The sequence below is a fragment of the Pelodiscus sinensis genome, chromosome 2, assembly GCF_052426305.1.
Source record: "Pelodiscus sinensis isolate ZL-2025 chromosome 2, ASM5242630v1, whole genome shotgun sequence".
NCBI classification, from domain to species: Eukaryota; Metazoa; Chordata; order Testudines; family Trionychidae; genus Pelodiscus; species Pelodiscus sinensis.
In genome coordinates this window covers 216,812,544-216,835,064 of record NC_143053.1, presented here as the reverse complement: position 1 = coordinate 216,835,064, position 22,521 = coordinate 216,812,544, and the positions used below count along the sequence as shown (strand labels likewise).

General features: G+C 39.4%; 1 protein-coding gene across 7 annotated transcripts in view; it reads left to right on the top strand.

The window, feature by feature from the left end:
- Positions 1 to 22,521, top strand: part of AKAP9 (A-kinase anchoring protein 9) — a 181,144-nt gene that overhangs the window by 5,047 nt on the left and 153,576 nt on the right. For all 7 annotated transcript variants that reach the window (XM_075922389.2, XM_075922394.2, XM_075922392.2 and 4 more), the window contains exon 2: positions 18,988 to 19,242. In XM_075922389.2, the coding sequence (XP_075778504.2) occupies positions 18,988 to 19,242 (255 nt within the window). The remainder of the gene's footprint in view (positions 1 to 18,987; positions 19,243 to 22,521) is intronic.

Sequence of the window (22,521 nt, the reverse complement as noted above, 5' to 3'; positions counted from 1 at the left end):
TGCTCCCCACTACCATGCTGCAGCCTCTACATTTTATTTATTAACAAAATTTGCAGAATTTTAAATTTTGTAGTGGAGTAAACGTATCCAAACATGTACAATGATATTGCTTGGTACTGTGGGACCATGTAGTTTTGTGTCTCTACAGATTGGTGATGCACAAGATAAATTTTACTTCAGCTATCTGAACTTACTGTGTTGGGAAATTCTGATTTCTTAGAACAAAGTTACAGGTTGTTCCAGTTCCTTAAAAAAACTGATTTGACAGAAGTGTGGAAAGATTCAATTCCACAATTCATCAGGTAAGTGTTTATCTATAAAAAAGAACTTAGCTTGAAACAAATTGTTTAGAGGTAGACTTTCATAATTAACAAATACTACTTTATTTTTTCTTTAGGGTAACTGAAACTTCCTGCAATTTATTAAGCGTGTGGTGAGTCTTTTTTTTTTTTTTTTTTTTTTTAAGCTAAATTTTAGGTTTAATTTAAGAGCTGATCTTACTAACATCTTGTTTTGCTTTCAGGTGCAGATTGTTCATTTTGTTTCCGGCTGCTTCCAGTAACTCGAACAAAACATTGATAAGAATTTTTTTGTATAATTCTTCTTAGTAAATGTGCATCTCAAGTCATTTTTTTAACATACAATTTCTCATATAACAAAAGGCATTGCTTATGGTAAACATCGTGTTTTTTCTCTCTCATTTCACACTTCAAAACAAAAAGAAAGAAAAGGCATGGAGATGACAAAGTGGTCAGGTCTTCATAGCTAGGATGAGAAATTTACTATGGGTTACCAATACATTTGACATGTGTGGAGGGGTTTTTCTGAGAAACTAAAAGGGAGACTCCTGATGATGTATTGGAGTAAGGAGGAGGAGGGAGTGCGTAAGTGTGGGTTCAACAGGACAGAAAAGCAAACTGTTCAGAAGGATCATTGACAGGTGACTGGGGCCCAGAAGAGAAGGTGTTTGAGGAAGCATTGGAGGAAAAGAATAAAGGCTGGAAGAGAGACACTTCCTTGAAAGAACCTATTCCTGCTTCCTTTCTTTTGAACATCTAGATAGCTCCTGGGCTCCCTTCTCTTGTGCCACGGAATTGTTTCCTTACTCTGATCCATCAGAATTCCTGTTCTTTGTTCATTCTCTTCTTTCTCAAATGGCGCCTGCCTGTCCATCCTTTCTTGTTCATCCCTAATCTAAATAAGTGGGAAGATATGGAGAATTGAGTTATGGGTTGAGTATAGTGTGTTGATTTATGAATGTGTGTGGGTAAAAATTGATTTTGACCGAGGGGGTGTGAGAACTGCCAATGTGCAATGATTGGCTGCTCCTTTGTGGGGATAATATTTTTAATACATGGGGGGAGGGGGAGAAAGGGTACAGCAGAGCTGAGAGTGGAGAGGAGCAAAGAAGGAAGAGAAGTAATGAAATGAAACTAGCAGCAAAAAGCTAATATTCTTTTAAAAAGGGACAAAATGAAAGTTATGCATTTTGGCATTTAGAATTGATTGTGTGTACAGGTTTGACACACGATGTGCAAATATGGTATCTGTCAAGATGAAGTGCCAGCTTCCTGAGATGAGCAGGAAAATGATCCACGAAATTTCTGCCTCAACATCTATGCTATTAAAAAATTAAATTTAAAAAAACCTGGAACTTCTGTGTTAAGCCTTTATGCATTTTTTTTAAATTAAAGCTTTAGTGTTTCCTCCTTAATAAAAAATTGTTTCCATATAATGGTATACAAATGTTTCCAAAATGAAAAACTAACTTTACTTGATACTTCAGCACGCTCTTTCAGGTGGCTTCCACACATTATTTGATGTCCAAGAGAAGTTGCAATTGTACTGAAGTCCTGTAGTTCCACTCACTGGAATCCTCCTTCTCTCTTAATTATTTTCCTTCGCCCTCCTCCCCTATTGCCATCTTACAAGGGATGTAAAATCCCATTTAATTAGTTAACTGGTTAAACATTAAATGGGTTGAGGGGGCATGGGTAGGGTGCTGCTGGCTCCTAACCTGCACAGAAAGGGAGTCTGCAGGCTTGTGCTGGGTGCAAGCGGTGGTGGGTGGAAGGGAAAAGGAATGAGAAGGGGCTTGGAAGTGAGGTCTAGGGCCTAGAGCATCAGCACTTGGAGACCATGATGCAAAAATTATCCTAAACACTCCTACTGTTAGAAAATAATCAGAAGTTTTCATCAATAAGTGTTTTCAGCTGAGTCATAGTTGTGCTGCTGTAGAAGTGGGAGAGTGAGGACTCAGGATTTCAAGGAAACAGAATAAATGAATATTGTCACAAGAGTAAGTAGTTGCTGCAGCATGGGGGAGACTCATGTAATGAGTTGGTCCCATTGTGGCGCAAAGTGAATGAACACTGTTACCTGAAGATTCATAAACCATGTTTTCTAAAAGTTTTCAACTAACAGTTTAGCCTCAAAGGGATAGCCTAGTTCGTCTTTATTTGCAAAAACAACAGGGAGTCCTGTGACACTTCGAAAAACTAACAAATGTATTTGGGCATAAGGTTTATGCAGGTAAAACCCACTTAATCAGATGAATTGAAGTGGAAATTAACAGAGGCAGGGAGTTCTATATAGAATGTTCTAAAAAGCTTATGCCCAAATAAATTCGTTAGTCTTTAATGTTCCCCAGAAATCCTTGTTTAGCATTTTAGAGTATTCTAGTGGGGTAGAGGAATTGGGCAAATGTTTCCTGCTTCTCCTTCATATGATGGGGGGAAAAAATAGTACATGGGTGATCTGATGATGCTTCATCTTTCCTGGAACTGTTTAAGGGCCTGAAATATACACAAACTTACTTGAAAATCTCCAAACAGCTTTCTTTCTTGTAAGACCAAAATTATATATTTCTTCCTCTTCATTTGTTGTTTCAGTAGTTTTCTTAGACCTATGATGATGATCTCCCAGCTGTTAAAAACACATAGCTGGATCTTGAGGTCTACCTAAGATTACAAAAAATAATTACTCTGTAATTTAAACAAAATAAATCAAACCACAGCAGTGGAACAAGAGGCATGAGCTATCTAGCCATAAAAAAATATTTGAAAGAAGTAATGGTGGATCTTCAAAAGGATTTGAGAGAAAATAATTATTACAAAGATGATGTAATTTACAGTTTTGTGTGTACAGCACTTCAAACTGCATCATTTACAGTATTGCTAGCTCAGTTTTATGACTCTTGTGATATTTGTGTTTTCCTTAAAGCCCCAACTGCTAGTCAGGTGATAACTAGGGATATTAAATGTCAATCAGTTAATCGAATAGTCAATGGAAATCACATCGACTAATCAATTAGTTGATAAGGAGGGTACTTGCTAGCCTGCTGTACCTCTCCCTTTGAAATGTACAAGAGCCGTGTGTGATGGCTCTTGTTCGTTTCAAAGAGAGAGGGAGCGGGAACTCATGCCACTGGGAAACGAAGCAGTCGACACTGGTGCGTGTTCTCCTCTGTGCTTTCTGCCTGCAGCTCTTGTACATTTCAAAGGAGAAGAGCAGCATTCGGGACCATGCGAACAGGACTGTTTCAATCCCTGCACGTGTCATTTCTTACTGCCCCCCATGGAGTTGCTGCAGGGGGGTACTGGCTTTTAATCTGACTCTCCCCACCTTCTGCTCCCTCCCCCTTGCTGCCTCTTTCTGGCTGTGTCTAGACTGCACCTCTCTTTCTACAGAGATGTAGATTAGGCACGTCGAAATTGCTAATGAAGCAGGGGTTTAAATATCCTGCATTTCATTAGCATAAACATGGCCACCACTTTTTTTAATGGAGCTTTTTTGAAAAAATGGCAGTCTAGACACGGATCTGTCGAAAATAAACCATTTTTCGACATCCTATAAACTTTGTGGAATACAGGATCTGTAGAAAAATGGCTTATTTTCGACAGATCCGCGTCTAGACTGCCGTTTTTTCGAAAGCGCCATTTCGGGGAGAAAAGCGGAGGTCATGTTTATGCTAATGAAAGCACGGCATATTTAAACCCCTGCTTCATTAGCAATTTCGACATGCCTAATCTACATCTCTGTCTACAGAGGTGTCGACAGAGGTGTAGACTAGACATAGCAACTGAGAGAGGCAGCAAGGGTGGGGGAAGTGACTAGTCGAGTTCCTACATGACTAGCTGATAAGCATTTGCTTATGGTTGGCAATACTGTGCATTGCTTATCGGGTAGTCAACTAGTCGCTTTCTCCTGTTATCACTAGGGATGTATCTCAGTTTTTCTTTTTTTTTTTTTTTTTTTTTTTTTTTTTAAGAAAGAGTACATTTCTGTTTTACATGGTTACAAAGAAAATCTTGAAACATTAAACTACTTCCTTTGAAGTCTCAGAAACAAGAGCCAAAAGACTCCCCAAATATTTGTTTTTAAAAAGCTCATGATTTTTCATTGCTTATGGTTGGCAATACTGTGCATGTTAGTCTGAAAATATTTTTAAATCTCTGAAATCTAGTTTGGATTATGAGGAAAATGATTAGACTGTGATGTACAGAAGAACCAGATGCTGTATAAACTAAACTAGTATTTTGTTGGTTTTTTGTGCGGGAGGGTCCAAAGTTACAAACCAGTAAGGAAGACAAAATCTCCTCACTCAACCCTGGCTTAGTTTTTCCATGTGCTGATTATACTGCATCACCTATTCCTGCTAATGATCACTCCTGAGTCTGTCTGTGTGTGACAACAAAGGAAAAGCACATGATTTACGGTTATGATATAGGACCAGGGACTTATTCAGCACTATCAGATTAGACAAAACTCCCATTGATTTTAATAGCTTCAGTTGGAATTTTGTCTAAAGAAGGAATGCAAGATAGGTCCAATGGGTAAATGTTGCTTCTAACTTTTTGCTATACTAACTGCTGTCAGTCTAAAGTAGGGCAGTCTATATCATTTATCAAGACAATGGGATGTGTGTGTGCATGCATTTTAAATGTTTTCACTTTCACATATTTTGTAGTCTGGTTATCACACCCATAAGTCATTATTTTTCTTTTCTCCATATCTTTCTTTATGCAAGTCTAAAGGGACACTTTCATGTCCACTTTTCTTGTTGAATCATTTTAAGTATTTCATATTTTCTGTTTGCCTACTCTTTGAGGTAGATGGCCTGATGTTTTCAGATGACCTGATGTTTTCAAAGAAGTTTCTTAAAAAAATGGGGGAAGAGAGGGGCTGTGCTGCCCTGTTAATAAGGACTCATCTAGTTAACTCTGATTATTATGCTCTCAAACATACCTTCGTCACTCTGTTCTCTGCTTTCCCTTTTTTTTTCTGTTCATACAACTGCATTTTACTTGCTGCCTCTTGAGATTCAACATTCTGCTGCTACTGTTACTGTTGTCTTCGTTCTTTGCATCATCAACAAACAAAATAAATTAATTGTACATGAAGTACTACCAAATTTACAGTGTAAATTTATTGGGCGTAAATAGTCTGTCACAATCTTGCAGGTTACTTGTAACACAGATGAATCAAAAATATTTATGTAGGAATTTGATTTTTTTCAAGTTATAAGTATCCCTTTTAGTTTTAGAGAAGGTGTTCTATTTCCCTGTTGATAGAGGGAATTTAGCCACAAAGTTCAAATCACAATCATTACTTGGATAAATAACTCCTTTGTAATCCAGTCAGACACTAGTTCCATAAAAATGCACTTTAATGATTCTAAGGCAAATGGCCTCCCTTATTAAACAGGCCACATGATGAACTATAGAGTAATAATAGTGCATTCAAACTACTATCAAATAATATTTCACCTTTATCAGACATCTTTACACAAACACTGCTTAAGCTCTTTAGGGTCTGTGGGCTCAATCCTGCTAGAGAATAATCTGATTCATATAAATAGACCCATTAAAGTTAATTACTCATGCATAATGTTTTGTGGGATTGGGACCTACATGGTATGCCTTATGAAGGCGTGCCATATATACCATTGCAGACTAATTCATTTGGTACACAAATGTTTTAAGAAGAGCTTGACATGTAAAAGATGAAACCTATTTAGTTCACTTTGCATATGGACCCAAGTAAAGCCTAGAATGATAGAATTTGTATTTTCAATGGAAGGTGAAATAAGTATTTCACAGTCTTCTTCCCTCCCCCCCCCCCCCCCAAATATAATAGCAGCAACTACTGATTTTTATCAGTATTGCTTTTCTAGGGCTCCTTATGTAATCCTTTTCTAATTATAGGTAATGTAAATACTATGTATTATTATTTTGGAAGGTAATACATTGCTGCTATTAAGCTCTGTGTTGAGTTTTTTGTTCTCAGACCATGATGGTACTCACCTAATGATTTTTTTTACCTGCAATGAATCTTAGGTTTGTAATCTCATTAATGATTTAAAAAATACAAATAAGAAAAGTAGTGGTGGTCACTTGTGAAGTTTTGCTACATGCTGAAATTTAGAATCTACTATATATTTGAGAGAGTTTGTCAATTCAAGATCTAAACTGTAAGAATTAGAACTACCAAATTTGCTATGCTACTTCCTCTTATCATAACTTAAAGAAATATAAGGCTACATCTACATTGCACTCTCTTGGGCAAGAAAATACACAAAAAACCCCTCGTGCGCAAGAGCCATTCTGCTACTTATTTTCAAGCAGAATGGCTCTTGCTCAAGAGGGGGTTTTTGCACAAGAAGGAGCAGTGTAGACTGCTCCTTGCACAAAAGCCCCTTGCGCAAAAATGATGGCTCATTAAGTATGCAAATGAGGCACAGTGATATTCATTGCTGTCTTATTTGCATATGTTCTTGCGCAATAGAGCGCAATGTAAACATAGCCTAAGAGTTTGGTTTTGCCAAGAAAATGGGATGTTTCTGGAATGAGAGGCGTCCCATAAAACCATATGGAAAAGAGACAAGTATCACCAGGCAGGTGAAAGGGGATGGCTGGGGGTGCCTCCCTCTGGGACTGCCTGAACCTTCCACCCCCTTAGGCACCCTTTAGGTAGGGCTGGGAGGCTGAAGCTGCTTCCCCCACCAGAGTCATTGGAGACATTGATGGCTGTATCCCTTCATCAGGGAGCTCGGGGAAAAAGCACAGTTTGCTGCATTCCTCATTCTGGCTGGGGAGTGCAGAGAGCAGACAAGCTGTGCACTTTCCTTTTGCTCCCTGACAAGTACAGAAGGGAATAGCAAGCAGCCTTGGTACAAATGCTTGGTGGTTGGATTGGCTGCCTTACTCACCCCCCTACACATAGAGTCACATGTAGTCCCCTGTCCAGAGCCCCATCTCATCTCCCAGTCCTGATTCTTGCACCCCTCACACACCCTCAGCTGCCTTCCCTGAGTCCCTCCTTAAGGACCTGAGCAACGCTGGGTGAATGTGCAAATTGGAAACCTTAGAAATTCATCTTTTTTTGTTGATATCAAATAAAGCTAAGCTAATCAGCTATAATTACCACTGCTAGAACATTTTCTGAATAGCTTTTAGATTGAGAATAATATCCTCAGCCATTACTTTATATTGCCATTCTAAAACACGTTAGTCATTTTAAAACTATTTAATCCATGTGACAGAAGTTCTGAGTCAGGAGTTGACTTAGTAACCTTTTACTCAAATGCCCACCAGTATAGGTTAACAGAGACCTAAATAGAAGATTAGTTAACAAGTGGAGCCAAAACTGAAGGACTAACGAGAAAGGAGCAATCCCAGCAGCTGGCAATAGATAAATGTGTGTAGTAGGAAAGTGTCTAAAGGAAGGCAGATCAGGTTGCTGCTGCAGTAATTGCTTTTCCACACCCAAAAGTAGGAAGTGGAGATGACAGAGACTATAAATAAATAAAGAGTATTGCAGGCAATGGCCTGCTAGAATAATATAATAAAGCTCAGTGGTGATGAAAGTGGTCTCCGGTGAGTGTGGTCTGTGTACCTATAATGAGCGAGACTTGCAGAATCCACCTTATGAGTCTAAAAACATTCTACGGCATAAAAAAAATAAGTTCCAAAGTCAAGCACATGAAAGTTAGGAAATGCCAAAATAAGGTTGTCCTTGCAACTATAATTCTGTCTGGTTTATGAAAATGAATTGTGAAAAAATATTATTAAAACATGTCTTTAAGTACATGATTTAATGATATTTTTCCAAAGGACCCATATGTCAGTTCTTGCACAGACTAGATTGTGCTCAGGGCATGAGACTGGCTACTCATTATTTTTATCCTCATTATTCAGTGTGTTCGATATATAAGGTAGAGAACTCACTGACCAAAGCCTCCAATAAATACAGAATTATTCATTTCCTCAGAGTCTTTTCTAGAGCACTCATCAGTGTAATATATGAGTGCATCACAAATATTAATCAGTTTATGTACACACCGAAATTAGAGTATTATTACCCTTTTTATGCAAATGGGGGGGAAAACCCCCAAAGACTCTTACCTGAAACCACAGGCGGAGTCATGATTAGAATTCACGATATCCTGAGACTGAACTCTGGGTTCATTCCTCCCGGGCTACTGAGCATCACAGCTTCCATTAATGCCTTGTGCAAAAATACTGAGCACTCACAACAGCAAATCAGGCCTGCAGGTATCTCAAGCAGAGCACCTAGAAAATGAGGAACAAATAGTAAGAGATTGCCTGCCAGAATTGTGGTTTTAGTGTCTTGATCAGTATCACACAGGTTAACTGTGACAGAGGTAAGGTTAGGACTCACTTTTCCTTTGTGGTATTCACCTGTCTCCATTCTTTATGTACCTTCCAACTTTTAGAGCAAGAGAGACAAGGATCCTATGAAAAGCCTCATTCACTACTAACTTCAACTTTATTCCTTGGGTACCATGAATCTAGTTGCACTTCATGAGGCGGGAGTCTTATTGAAAAAATGGTATGGGGTTATGCAATTAAAGAATGTTTCATAATACATATATACATGAGGGGGGGCAGGGGTGTGGCAGGGAACTGGCAGTGCTTCTGCCTTTGAAATGTAGCAAGGGCCCTGCACTTTCAAAAGCAGAAGCACCATGGGGAGCAGTCGGTGCAGGTCATCCACTGGCTTCTCCCAGGGGCTGGCCTGGTGTGGGAGGTGGGGCTGCGCAGGCTGCCTGCCAGCTTGTGCCACAGAGTCTGTCAGCTCTGCTGCCTATTCTAGAGAGGCAGTGAGCATTCTCCTTTCCCAGTGATACCTACGGGATTTGTCAGTGCTGAGCATCTGCATGATAGGTTTAATCTCCTTAGTTTACACATCCTGTTTTGGCCAGCATTAGAGCAGATAATATGAAAATATTGGAGTTCAGGCACAGTCATTTTGTATATAAAACCAGCCTTTCTTGTAGACATTTTGCTGAATGGCAATAACCATATCATACTCCAATTTCTTTTAATCTCTAAATGCAGACTATTTATTGTTGGAAATGTATGTATAGATTGAGACAATAAGAGAAGCCTGCCTTTTTCCTTATTGTAACTTGATATTTTCTGTGGTTGATATCTTAAGATTAGATTTAGAAAAACCGTCAACTCTCAGACAATTTGTAAAAACTCCAGAGTCCAGGCAAGCAGGAAAAAAAAGTCTGTGTAAAAGAAATGGGTCCCTTCCTTTGTGTTTTATCAGTAATTTGATTGACAAGTACTCTGAGAAGATCCTTGCAACTGTTGTTGCACTTGCATATGTTCACATTTTTATAATTGGCTTGTAAGTGGCAAACACAGATGGGTGCAGACTATGGTTTTTGTATGTTTCTGAATAAACTAAAACATGTTTATATGGTAATTTAAACTTCATTAGCTAAACATCAAATGTTAACTCTTCTGAAAAGCTTTCAATGATATCTGCTAGATCTATAGTCTGATATCTGAAGGTTTCATGACTATTATATTTCAAAATAATGTTTATAGGAGTAAACATGTTTAAGCAAAAGCATTAAAATACATCCCTGTGTACTTAATTTTTAAAAATCTGTGCATGAGTTAATTTGCAGTTTTACTACCATCAATTTAATGTTACCTTATGGAATTGGAAACTTTTAAACAGAACCTGATTTTTTCCACTAAAATTAATCAGACTGGAAAAAATTGAGGTCTTTAATTTGCTGATAATTTTGTGGTGTTTCTTTAAATAGCTTTTGTAAACCTTGATTTCAACATGAACCCTCTTCTTCAATGTACTGTTGTTGTATATACAGTATTGTGTGAATTTGTACATGGTTTTTGCATATAAATAAGAGGATGGGTCTCTATGTGCTTAAGAGTCTAATTAGCCATTGAACTGGCCTCATTTTTCTGCATGAGAAATAAGTTCAATTAAATATAGTAATCAGCTGTGTAGTCTTTAAGTGTAAATACAGTATCGTAATCTGATATTATAGCTTTTTCTAGAACATAGTGTATGTCACACTTTGTTTAGACAAGTAAAAAATTAATAACATAAGAATTGCTATACTGGGTCAGACCAAAGGTTCATCCTGCCCAGTATCCTGTCTACCGACAGTGGCCAATGCCAGGTGTCCCAGAGGGAGTGAACCTAACAGATAATGATCAAGCGATCTCTCTCCTGCCATCCATCTCCACCCTCTGACAAATAGAAACTAGGGACACCATTCTGTACCCAAACTGGCTAATAGCCATTAATGGACTTAACCTCCATGAATTTATCTAGTTCTCTTTTAAACCTTGTTATAGTCCTAGCCTTCACAACCTCCTCAGGCAAGGAGTTCCACAGATTGACTATCCACTGTGTGAAGAAGAACTTCCTTTTATTTGTTTTAAACCTGCTGCCCATTAACTTCATTTGGTGGCCACCAGTTCTTATATTATAGGAACAAGTAAATAACTTTTCCTTATTCACTTTCTCCACACCACTTATGATTTTATATACCTCTATCATATCCCCCCCCCCTTAGTCTCCTCTTTTCCAAGCTGAAAAGTCCCAGTCTCTTTAATCTCTCCTCATATGGGACCCGTTCCAAACCCCTAATCATTTTAGTTGCCCTTCTCAGAACCTTTTCTAATGCTAGTATATCTTTTTTGAGATGAGGAGACCACATCTATACACAGTATTCAAGATGTGGGCGTACCATGGATTTATATAAGGGCAATAAAATATTCTCTGCCTTATTCTCTATCCCTTTTTTTATTATTCCTAACATCCTGTTTGCTTTTTTGACTGCCGCTGCACACTGCCTGGACGTCTTCAGAGAACTATTCACGATGACTCCAGGATCTCTTTCCTGATTAGTTATAGCTAAATTAGCCCCCATCATATTGTATGTATAGTTGGGGTTATTTTTTCCAATGTGCATTACTTTACATTTATCCACATTAAATTTCATTTGCCATTTTGTTGCCCAATCACTTAGTTTTGTGAGATCTTTTTGAAGTTCTTCACAGTCTGCTTTGGTCTTAACTACCTTGAGCAGTTTAGTGTCGACTGCAAACTTTGCCACCTCACTCTTTACCCCTTTCTCCAGATCATTTATGAATAAATTGAATAGGATTGGTCCTAGGACTGACTTTTGAGGAACACCACTAGTTACGTCCCTGCATTCTGAAAATTTACCATTTATTCCTACCCTTTGTTTTCTGTCGTTTAACCAGTTCTTAGTCCATGAAAGGATCTTCCCGCTTATCCCATGACAACTTAATTTACATAAGAGCCTTTGATGAGGGACCTTGTCAAAGGCTTTCTGGAAATCTAAGTACACTATATGTACTGGATCCCCCGTGTCCACCCCTTCAAAGAACTCTAATAGATTAGTAAGACATGATTTCCCTTTACAGAAACCATGCTGACTTTTGCCCAACAAATTATGTTCTTCTATGTGTCTGACAATTTTATTCTTTACTATTGTTTCAACTAATTTGCCCAGTACTGATGTTAAATTGTAAAATTAATGGAGATTGCCTATCTCCTAGAACTGGAAGGGACCTTGAAAGGTTATTGAGTCCAGTCCCCTGCTTTCACAGCAGGACCAAGTACTATCCCTGACAAATTTTTGCTCCAAATTGCTAAATGGCCTCCGCAAGGATTGAACTCACAATCCTGGGTTTAGCAGACCGAGCTATCCCTCCCCCCAGATGGATTTACCAGTCTGTAATTGCCAGGATAGCCTCTAGAGCCCTTTTTAAATATTGGTTTTACATTAGCTATCTTCCAGTCATTGGGTACAGATGCTGATTTAAAGGATAGATTACAAACCATAGTTAATAGTTCCGCAATTTCACATTTGAGTTCTTTCAGAACTCTTGGGTGAATGCCATCTGGTTCCGGTGACTTGCTACTGTTAAGTTTATTAATTAATTCCAAAACCTCCTCCTATGACACTTTAATCTGTGTCCTGCAAAGACAGGTCAGGTTTGGGAATCTCTCTAACATCCTCAGCTGTGAAGACTGAATCAAAGAATTCATTTAGTTTCTCCGCAATGACTTTATCGTCTTTAAATGCTCCTTTTGTATCTCAGTCGTCCAGCGGCCCCACTGGTTGTTTAGCAGGCTTCCTGCTTCTGATGTACTTAAAAAACATTTTGTTATTACCTTTTGAGTTTTTGGCTAGATGTTCTTCAAACTCCTTTTTGGCTTTTCTTATTACATTTTTACACTTAATTTGGCAGTGTTTATGTTCCTTTCTATTTACATCACTAGGATTTGACTTCCACTTCTTAAAAGATGCCTTTTTATCTCTCTCTGATTCTTTTACAAGGTTGTTAAGCCACGGTGGCTCTTATTTAGTTCTTCTACAGTGTTTTTTAATTTGGGCCTCTATTATGGTGTCTTTGAAAAGTTTCCATGCAGCTTGCAGGTATTTTACTTTAGTCCAGTGGTCCCCAACATGGTGCACGCAGGCGCCAGGTCACCCACCAGGCCATTTGTGTGCCCGCCGAGTGATCGAAGCCAGCCCCACCCCCGGGCGCGCGGTGCATAGGCGGTGCCAGCCCCTGGGCACATGGGCGGCGCTGGCCCCGGGTGCACAGCACATGGTTAGTGCCGGCCCTGGGCGCGCGGTGGTTAGGCAGCCCCACCTGTGGGTGCGTGGCGCGAAGTCTGTGCCAGCCCCAAGCGTGCGGCGTAAGGGCAGTGCCAGCCCAGGCGCGTGGCACAGGGGCGGCACTGGCCCCGGGCGCGCAGCACATGGGCGGCTCTGCTCCTTAGTGAGCGGCGCGAGGGCTGTGCTGACCCTGGACTTGCAACATATGGGCGGCGCCAACCCGGGTGCGTGGCATATGGGAGGCGCCGGCCCCAGGCGCGCAGCACATGGGCGGCCCTGCCACTGGCTTCTGGGCACATGACACAGGCACCAGCTCCGGGCACACAGTGCATGGGCGGTGGTGGCCCCGCCCCCAGGTGCACGGGACATGGGCTGTTGCGGCCCCGGGCGCACTGCGTATGAGCGGCCCCACCTCTGGGCGTGCAGCATAGTTGCAGCGCCAGCCCTAGGAGTGTGGCGCATGGGTGGTGCCAGTTCCGGAGACGCAGCGTATGGGTGGTCCCGCCCCCAGGCATGTGTGCGGACCTTCCCCTGGGCGCATGTGTGGGCCCGCCCCTGGGTGTCCGGCGTGTGAGCGGCCCTGTCCCCGGGCGCCCGGCAGCCCCAAAAGGTTGGGGACCACTGAAAAGTTTAGTCACTCTACCTTTTAATTTCTGTTTAACTAACCTTCTCATTTAACCTGAGCAGCCCGGCCAGCCGTGAGCCATCACTGCGGTGCCGAGTGGCCTGGCTGGCCGTGAACACATACCGTGTGTCATGCGCAGAGCGGCCCGGACGGCTGGGATCTGCACTTGGCCATGTGCTCTGAGCGGCCAGTGGCCCCACTTTATTCTTTCATAAAATGTAGTGGCGGGCCAAAAAAATTTTGATTGGATTGAATGTGGCCCGCCAGAGGCCTGTTTGACATGCCTGCTGTACATGATTGGATAGTTATGAGAACAAATAAATAACATTTCCTTATTTACTTTCGCCACACCAATCTTTATATGTACTACACGGCACAGCTATTTCGGGATACCAGAGGTATTCTGAAATAGCTACCCTGCATCTTAATAAGCTGAATGTTATTTCAAAATATTTTTCGAAATAACAGGCATGCTATTTCGGCATCCCTGTAACCCATGTTCCATGAGGGTTAAGGGATGTCTTGAAATAGCATGTTATTTTGAAATTTGGCGCTGTGTAGATGCACCAAATTTCAAAATAAGCTATTTTGAAATAGAATCGAAATAAGATACACAATTTGCTGAGCGTGCATCTACACTGCAGGGCTTAACTCGAAATAAGCTACACAAATTGAGCTATGTCAATTATGTATCCTGTTTCAAAATAGCTTATTTCAAAATAGGGAGCGTCTACACAGCACTTATTTCGAAATAGAGCACTCTTCCTCCAATGTTCCTTATTCTTCGTACAATGAGGGTTACAGCAGTCAGAGCAAGAAGTCCTTTAGCTTGACCGTACTTTGACACTATTTCAAAATAACTGCCTGCTGTGTAGACACAGACTAATTATTTCAGAATTGCGCTAGCTATTTCGAAATAGTGTTGCAGTGTAGAAATACCGTGATACAGCACACTGGGAGTTGGTGCACACTGGGAGCCGCGTGTTAACCATTTGGGTAATCAATAAATTTATGCTTATCAGTTACCTGTTTAAATGGCTACAATCTTACCTCCCTACTCATACTGCTGGTAAATAATCACAACAAAAAAATCTTGGCACTGGAAAAGTTCAGAAAAGGGCAATAAAAATGATAAGGGGCATGGAATGGCTGTTATATGAGGAGAGATTAATAAGGCTGGGACTTTTCAGATTACAAAAGTCGACTAAGGGGGGATATGATAGAGGTTTATAAAAACATGATTGGTGAGTTATGGGAACAAGTAAATAAGATTTCCTTATTTACTTTCGCCACACCAATCTTTACCACATATCAGGCCCAAGACAATATCTGGCAAGTTCATGAAATAAGAACTATATGGATAACAGGACAAAAGAATCATCATACACGTATATAGTACAAAAACTCAATTTATGATTTAACAATTAGATTCTCAATTATGTTTGCCTATTACCCCTTCACACTCTGATAAAACAAGTCCAGATCTGCCATGATAAGCAGAAGTTGCTGGTGCTCAACACGTCTAAAACAACACCCTAATTGTGGCTATTATGGTATGAGCACGATGTACTGCCCCATAAAAATAAAAATCTTGTTTGTTCCTAGGTATATACTTTTTAGTACTACAAATTTTCCATCAAGATAGCCATAACTATGACCAGACATGTGAGTAATTATGCTATTCAAAAGACACTAATCTGTTTCACCTACAATGTGGAAGAAACAAAAACAGACTTTTTCCCAAATTCTTGTCTACCATAAGAACAGCCATACTGGGTCAGACCAAATGTCCATCTACCCCAGTATCCTGTCTTCCAACTGTGGACAGTGCCACATCCCCCAGAGTGAATGAACAAAGCAGGTAATCATCAAGCGATCCATCCCCCAACACCCATTCCCAGCTTCTGGCAAACAGAAGCTAGGGACATCAACCCTATTTAAACAGATTATTGTAGTATGGGAGTATTATGGATACCAAGATGGTCACTGTATTCGGTATGATATATGGGGCAGCATCCAAGAGGAGGCAAACCAGAGAACTTTGTGTGGAACGAGGTGTACCGGTATTTCGGAATAGGAAGCCTAATCTGAACTACCTAGTTCGTGCCGCGTGTAGCCGCGGGCACGGAGTCCGAACTAGCGGACATTTAAAAATGGCGGCACCCGGCAATATGCAAATGAAGGCCGGGAAATTCAAATCCCGGGCTTCATTTGCAACTCCGGTTGCCTACATTAACCACCCTAGTTTGAACTAGGGTGGTGTAGACATACCCGAATATAGTTGCACTGGATGAAGCTGTATTTACCTCTTATCTATTATGTAAGGTTTCATCCCTTGTAGAGTTGATGACATACTTTAGAATCAGTGTGTGTGTGTTTTCCAGGAAACTTGTAATTACATTTTCTTGTAGCAACTTTAGCTGCACAGACAGTGTTAGACTTGCAAGATATGCTTTTGCATTACCTAAAGCTGGGATCAAGTTTCGGAAGAGAATGCTTGATATCTGACACTGTCTAGCTCTCTTAAAAAATTCTCACTGGTTACTTCTGAAGGATACAACCTTCGACTTGTACCAGTGTTACATTTAAAAATACTTGGTGTTATTCTTATGACAAGAATGATGTTAGCTGTTTTGTTGAGCTTAAATGAAGTCTCAAACAGAACTATGTTAATGAAAACTAGTTGCCATTTTAGCTCCTCAGCAGGGTCTTAATAGGTCAATTAGAATGTTTTACAAATCAAACCCCTTTGGTACACATTGTCATGCTGTGTAGACAAGCCCTCAGAAAATGTATTAGTATTGTGAGGAGTAAGGATGTTAAGAGGCGGGTAATTGGCTAATTGTGTAGTCAATAAAAATTCTCTCAACGACATGATTAGTTGATAAGGGAAGGTGTGTTAGTCTGGTCTAGCTGAAACAAAAGACAGTTTTTAAAGTGCTGCATAGTTCTAACAAGATGATTTATTAGGTGATGAGCTTTCGTGGGCCAGACCTACTTCCTCAGATCAATTTGAGGAAGAAAATTGGCACGACCATATATACCAAAGTGATACAATCAAAAAAAAGTGAACACACATAAAATTGACAAATCAGATTTTAGAACAGAGGGGGGTGAGAGGGGAAGGTTAGTGTCTGTGAGATACAGATATTAGGGGTGATAATTGGGGAAGCTGTCTTTGTAATGGGTGAGATAATTAGCATCTTTGTTAAGGCCCATAAGTAAAGTGTCAAATTTAATCATGAATGACAGTTCTGAGGCTTCTTTTTGAAGTCTGGAATTAAAATCTCTTTGAAGCAATATGCATATTTTAAGGTCATTGAGAGAATGGTCAGTCTGGTTAAAATGGCAAGTAACCGTTTTCTCTCTGTGAAAGACCCTGATATCTGTTTTATGTGTACTTGAGAGAAGTCTGAGGGGTACGTCAACACAACTGAAATTTGGAGAAAACTGAATTTTTGTTTTAAGTTTTACAGCGTTTTATTATTTTTGTACTTTTTACACCCACAAATTTCATCACCCACCCAGCTATGAATAAGTTGTTTAAACAAATTTGTTGCAATGGTAGAGAAAAATTGTGTGTGTCTGAAAACTGTAGGTACTTACAATTTTTTTTTTTTTTGAAAAAGGGGTACTTTATAAAAAAAAAGGTTGAGAAACACTGTGCTTGTCGACTACGTGCTTACATTGCTCATGAAGAGCTGGAGAATTAGTATCTTCCCTCTATTAAGAAGATAAGTCTACAATGGATCCTATTTCTTATTCCTCTGTCTTTAGTGTGAAAATACAGAAGTACTTACTCTTCTGCAGATGTTCTGAAATACTAAAAAGTTGCATTTATTTTTAAATTATAAAAAGCCTTGTTAAATATGTAAACTAATTAAGGAGATAATGAAGACAGAGTGGAGGAAAATGCTAAATACGTAGGTGAGCATTTTTGGCTCAGCAAATCTCATGGTCCATCTGAGCACAGCGGGAGAATGCCACATTGTCAGTCTAGAATGGACAAGAGGCTGCAGGATTGTGCTGGAGAAATAAGAAAATATTTTCTTGCAGTGATACAAAAGTATTAGCTATGGAAGAAATCTTAGTTCATTTGCATGTAGCATCTATGCTTAATTTATGGCTTTCTCAGCAATCTTGAGGTTGAAAGACAATTAGAAAACACAGAAGTGACAGCGTGCACTGTCACAGAATACAGACCAGGAACAAAATCTTTGCCAAACTGGAAATCCTAATTGACCCACTTGAGTGTTGACAACGAGCTTGAATGGAAGCCTGGCTCTCTAGATTGGTGAATATCATGAGCAAAAATTGCAATATTCTTTTATTATTTGATAGAATGTTTTTCCAAATCAACAGTGGGTTTATTAAAATGCCTCATACTTGGGTATTAAAGAATATAAAATAGATATGAAGGTCTAGGACTTTATTTAAATGTTGTTATTGTAAAGGTACATGTTTGATAAAGTAAAATGATTTGCAGCACTCATTCATTTTGGACTTTTTAGATGGGATAATAAAAAGTGAGGATGGATAGCATTTTGATGTCCATTACATTTTGTTTTTACTTTTGGAAAAAACAGGTTTATTATTTTTTCTTGAATTGAAATTCTGTACCAGTTAAGAAAAATATATTCTAAATGGATTTCACATGTAAACCATTATATCTGATTAAAAGTGATAATCTCTGCAAAAAGCAGTGTCTTACAGTATTTGAATAGCTTACATTCTAATTGGTTTTTCAATGTGCTGTGTCTGGATCACCAGTGACTATTTATCATCATGTTTTGCTACAAGGTAGAGTATCTTGTAATTTGCTTTTTTTTTTGGTTAGACTATTTCCTAAAGATGTATTTTACTTTCTTTTATGGTTTGTTAGTGGCTTTGTCTGATTTTCTTGATTTCTAAAACTAACTTTTTCTGAAGCGTGCAGTGTTACTTATTTGGTATTAAAACGGTTAGTCTTCCACTGTTGTTTCAAAGCAGATAGAATGAGTTCCATAGTCTCATGGGATGTAAGGTAATTATTATAAAACTAGAAAAATGTAAGTTTTCCTAAGAAAATGAGATCAAAGATTATTTTATTGACTTGTGCTTTATGTTTAACTTTGAATCTTTTAATTTCTTGATAGCTATCCAATAAGTGAGTAATTACTGATATAAAACCTGCAAAGATCTATTTTAAATTCTCATTATGCTAATTACATAGTGTGCATTTAAAACATTATTTTAAAGTTTATATTAAATTGTATTGAATGGTATTTGGAATATGCAGCATTAACCTCAGATTTGTTTTCTTCAGAGATTAGTAGAAGGTTTATGTAGAACAGTCCATAAGCTCTCATAATTGGTGTCATTAGTAATAAAGAAGAAAACTTTCACCTTAACAGGATTTTCTCTTTATGTGCAGCTTGCCCAATTTAGGCAACGGAAAGCACAATCTGATGGGCAAAATGCATCCAAGAAGCAGAAAAAAAAGAAAAAGGCATCAAACACCAAAGATGAAGAATCGGTACAAGATGGTCCTGATATTGACCCGTCACAGGGTGATGAGACATCCACACACAGCAGTCAAAGAGGAGCAACAGCTACTGCCGACTTTGCTATAATGAGAACTTTACGTGGTGGAGAAATTATTAAACATGACCAGATTTATACCATTGAAGTAAGTGTTCATCAGGTCTTAAGCAATTACATAATTTTCTACTTAAAGATGGGCTAGGGGATGAGAGGAGGCAGCAGAGGGCTGGAGCCTGGAGCCCTGCTCCCGAGCCTATTGTCTCGTAATTGGAGGGCAAGGCCCAGGGATGGAGCCCAAAGCTGAGGCCTGCTGTTGTGCAGCCAGAGCCAGGACTGTAGCCTGAAGCCTCATGTGTAGAGCCTGCTAAATTGCAGGGCTAAAGCTCAAAGTCTGAGTCCGACCTAGGGTTGCTAGATGGTTTCAACAAAAATACTGGACACACTTGACATTACATCACAATCTACATTACATCTTATTTAGAAAATACCGGACATTTATATTCTCTCATTTGTTTTTTCTCAATTTGTTTCCTGAACAGAAAGCTCAAATACTGGACTGTCCGGTTCAAAACCGGTCAACTGGCAACCCTAGTCCGACTGCCCCTGGGAAGGTGCAGATCTCACTGGCTGCTTGCTTCTACAGTGTTGTGCCCCAAGTCACTCCAGAGTAGGGCAAGGACTAGTCCCTGCTAGTAACCCCAACAACCAACACCAAAGCAGTGCATGCAGGAGCAATGGGACGGGAGTACTACTTTGCCCTCTCCCCCATCACAGCCCAGGGGGCTGTGGCCACAAGAAAAGTCCCTGGTGGTTGCATTTGAGGAACACTGGCCTAATGCAGGGTGGGTAGCAGTGCCACATAGGTTTGTCTCTGCAACCTGAGTCTGAGTGACTCTGTGACCCTCATGTGTCGGATTGCAACTCCACTCAGTTTTGATCCCACCATCCCCACATCATGAACAGGCTCCGGGGACAAACCTGAGTGACTCTGTGCACCCAGCCACAATATCAGTTACTCAGTTTTGGCCCCATTGCTCCTCCGATTGTTGGTCCAAAACTGAATGGGTATTGGGGCAACCAGGGTTGCATCTCCATGCTGCTGATCTGGGGCTGGCTTCTGTACAAGGACTTTCTTATCAATAATACAGATTGTACGTACCATCCTCACAGCTGTGTATGTCACTGATATTGCATTGTTATAGTTTTAGATAAGTCCAGTTGTGGTTAGTGGTAAAGAGAACAAACGAAAAACTAAGCATTTTTCTGGTATTCATAAAGTAATTTGACTTTTGCTGGTTAATGGTGACTCTGAATTTATTTTGAAAACACTAATGAGGAGGAGGAATTGGATGGTTCAGGGATAATATAACTATGGTCATTAGTAACTCAAAATGCTTACTCGCTAAAGGTCATAATATGATCAGTGTGAAATGGATTGGCAGTCTCAGTTCAGTTCTGATTGGATAAGAGTTCCCATGACAAAATTCAGTACTATTGATTTACATCTAGAAACAAGGAATGCAAGCCATGCCCACAAAATAGGAGACTGTATCCTAAAGCATTGATTATTAAAAGGATCTAGGAGCAATAGTGAATGAACAACTCAACATGAGCTCGCAGTTGATGCTGTGGTACAAGGGGCTAATGTGATATTTGGATGTATAGATGGAGAATTACTAAGCATTAATAGGAACGCAATTTAATCTCCTACAGCATTGATGAGACAGATACTAGTATACTGAATACAGTTCTCGTGTCCACTTTTTAAAAAGGATGTTCAAAACTTGCAGAGGGTGCAGAAAAGAGCCACAGCAATTCTGTTGGAGTAAATAATTTAAAATGAAACACTTAAAAGGCTCAATCTGTTTAAAGATTATAAAAAATAAGACTGAGTGGCGACTTGAATAGTGTCTGTAAGTACCTTCTTGGGTATCAAAGGGCTTTTTAATGTAGAGGAGAATGGTAAAACAAGAAGCAATGGCTAAAAGCTGAAGCCGGACAAATTTAAACTGGAAATAATGCACAATTTTTAACAGTAATGGGGATGAGCCAACTGCCCTGGGTACATTCTCTAATGTTTGATGTCTTTAGATCAGATCTGGATGCCTTTCTCCAAGGAAGGCTTTAGTCAAACATAATTTATTGATAGGGCTCAACACTGTGTCAACTGGGTGAAATTTAAAGGCCTCTGATATACAGATAGACATTTAAAAGAGTCCCTTCTGACCTTAAACTTGGTGGCCTGATCTATAGTAGACCAGGCAGGTCGGCTTAAGGTACACAACTCCAGGAACAAAGTGCCCAGGGCCACATCTTGCCCAGCCCTGATTTAGAAGCTTAGCATGGCCAAAATTGTCTTCTTTATTTTGTTAGCTTTTGTTGAATCCCCTAAAATGCAGTTGTACTCATGAACTAGATATTTCAGAGGCTTCTTGCAAGTTGAACAGTAATGTAATCTATAAATTTCAATTTTGATGTTGTATTCCCAGTTTCCTGTGTTCAGAACCACTCCTACTAGTAACACAATTGAACTGTTTGCTCCATTCAGTAAACTGTATTTCCACTGGAGGATCACAAGCTGCATCCTCCTTCAGGAAGGGGTCCTGAAGGAAGCTGTCAGGGCAAGAAAAACTAGTTTTGAGAAACAACTTAGGAGACTTCTCTTATTGTGACAGAAAGGAAAGAAAAAGAAGGAAAGAGGTATAATATTGGACTAGTCTGTCTCTCCTTTGATTGATTTTATTATAGGAAAAAGGAAAGAGGCAGGTAACTTGATGGAGGTGGGTGGGAGGAAATAATGGGATAGGGGGCTATTATGCAGGGAGGAAAGGGAAAGATTAACTGTTGGAATAATAAGAGCAGTATCTACACATATATAGTAGTACAGAAAAACCTACCTAATCAAATTCTTGTGGCTCTGAATGTTCTGAATATATGTTCTACGTTCTAATGTTCTGAATATATGTTCTACATTAGTTTTGTAGCTGCTACTATCACTGATGCAAGTATTCTTCTAATTCACATTTGTCCTGAATGGGATAGAGCCTAAAATTAATTTAAAAAGTTAAAAACAACAGCAACAAACTTTATATTAAAGTTTTTGAAAATTTTTGAGGTGGTTGTAACTAAAATTTATAAGATATTGTCACTATTAATTAATAATCTGAATCTTGCTAATTATTTATATGTAGTTTTTTCCCCAAAGACCACTGAGTTTCATCTTAATGAAGTTGCTGTTAAATGTAGAACTTTTTTTGCTGCATTACATTTAGTTTCAATTAGGACCATGTTAGTTAAGCTAAATGAGAACTGATTTGGAAGTTCACCTTTATCTTCCAACTTTGATCTTTCAATATAGTATCGGTGAAGGAGCTAAAAAGCCAAAATAGCTTTTTATGTATTCCATACTGTTTAGTGCTGTAAG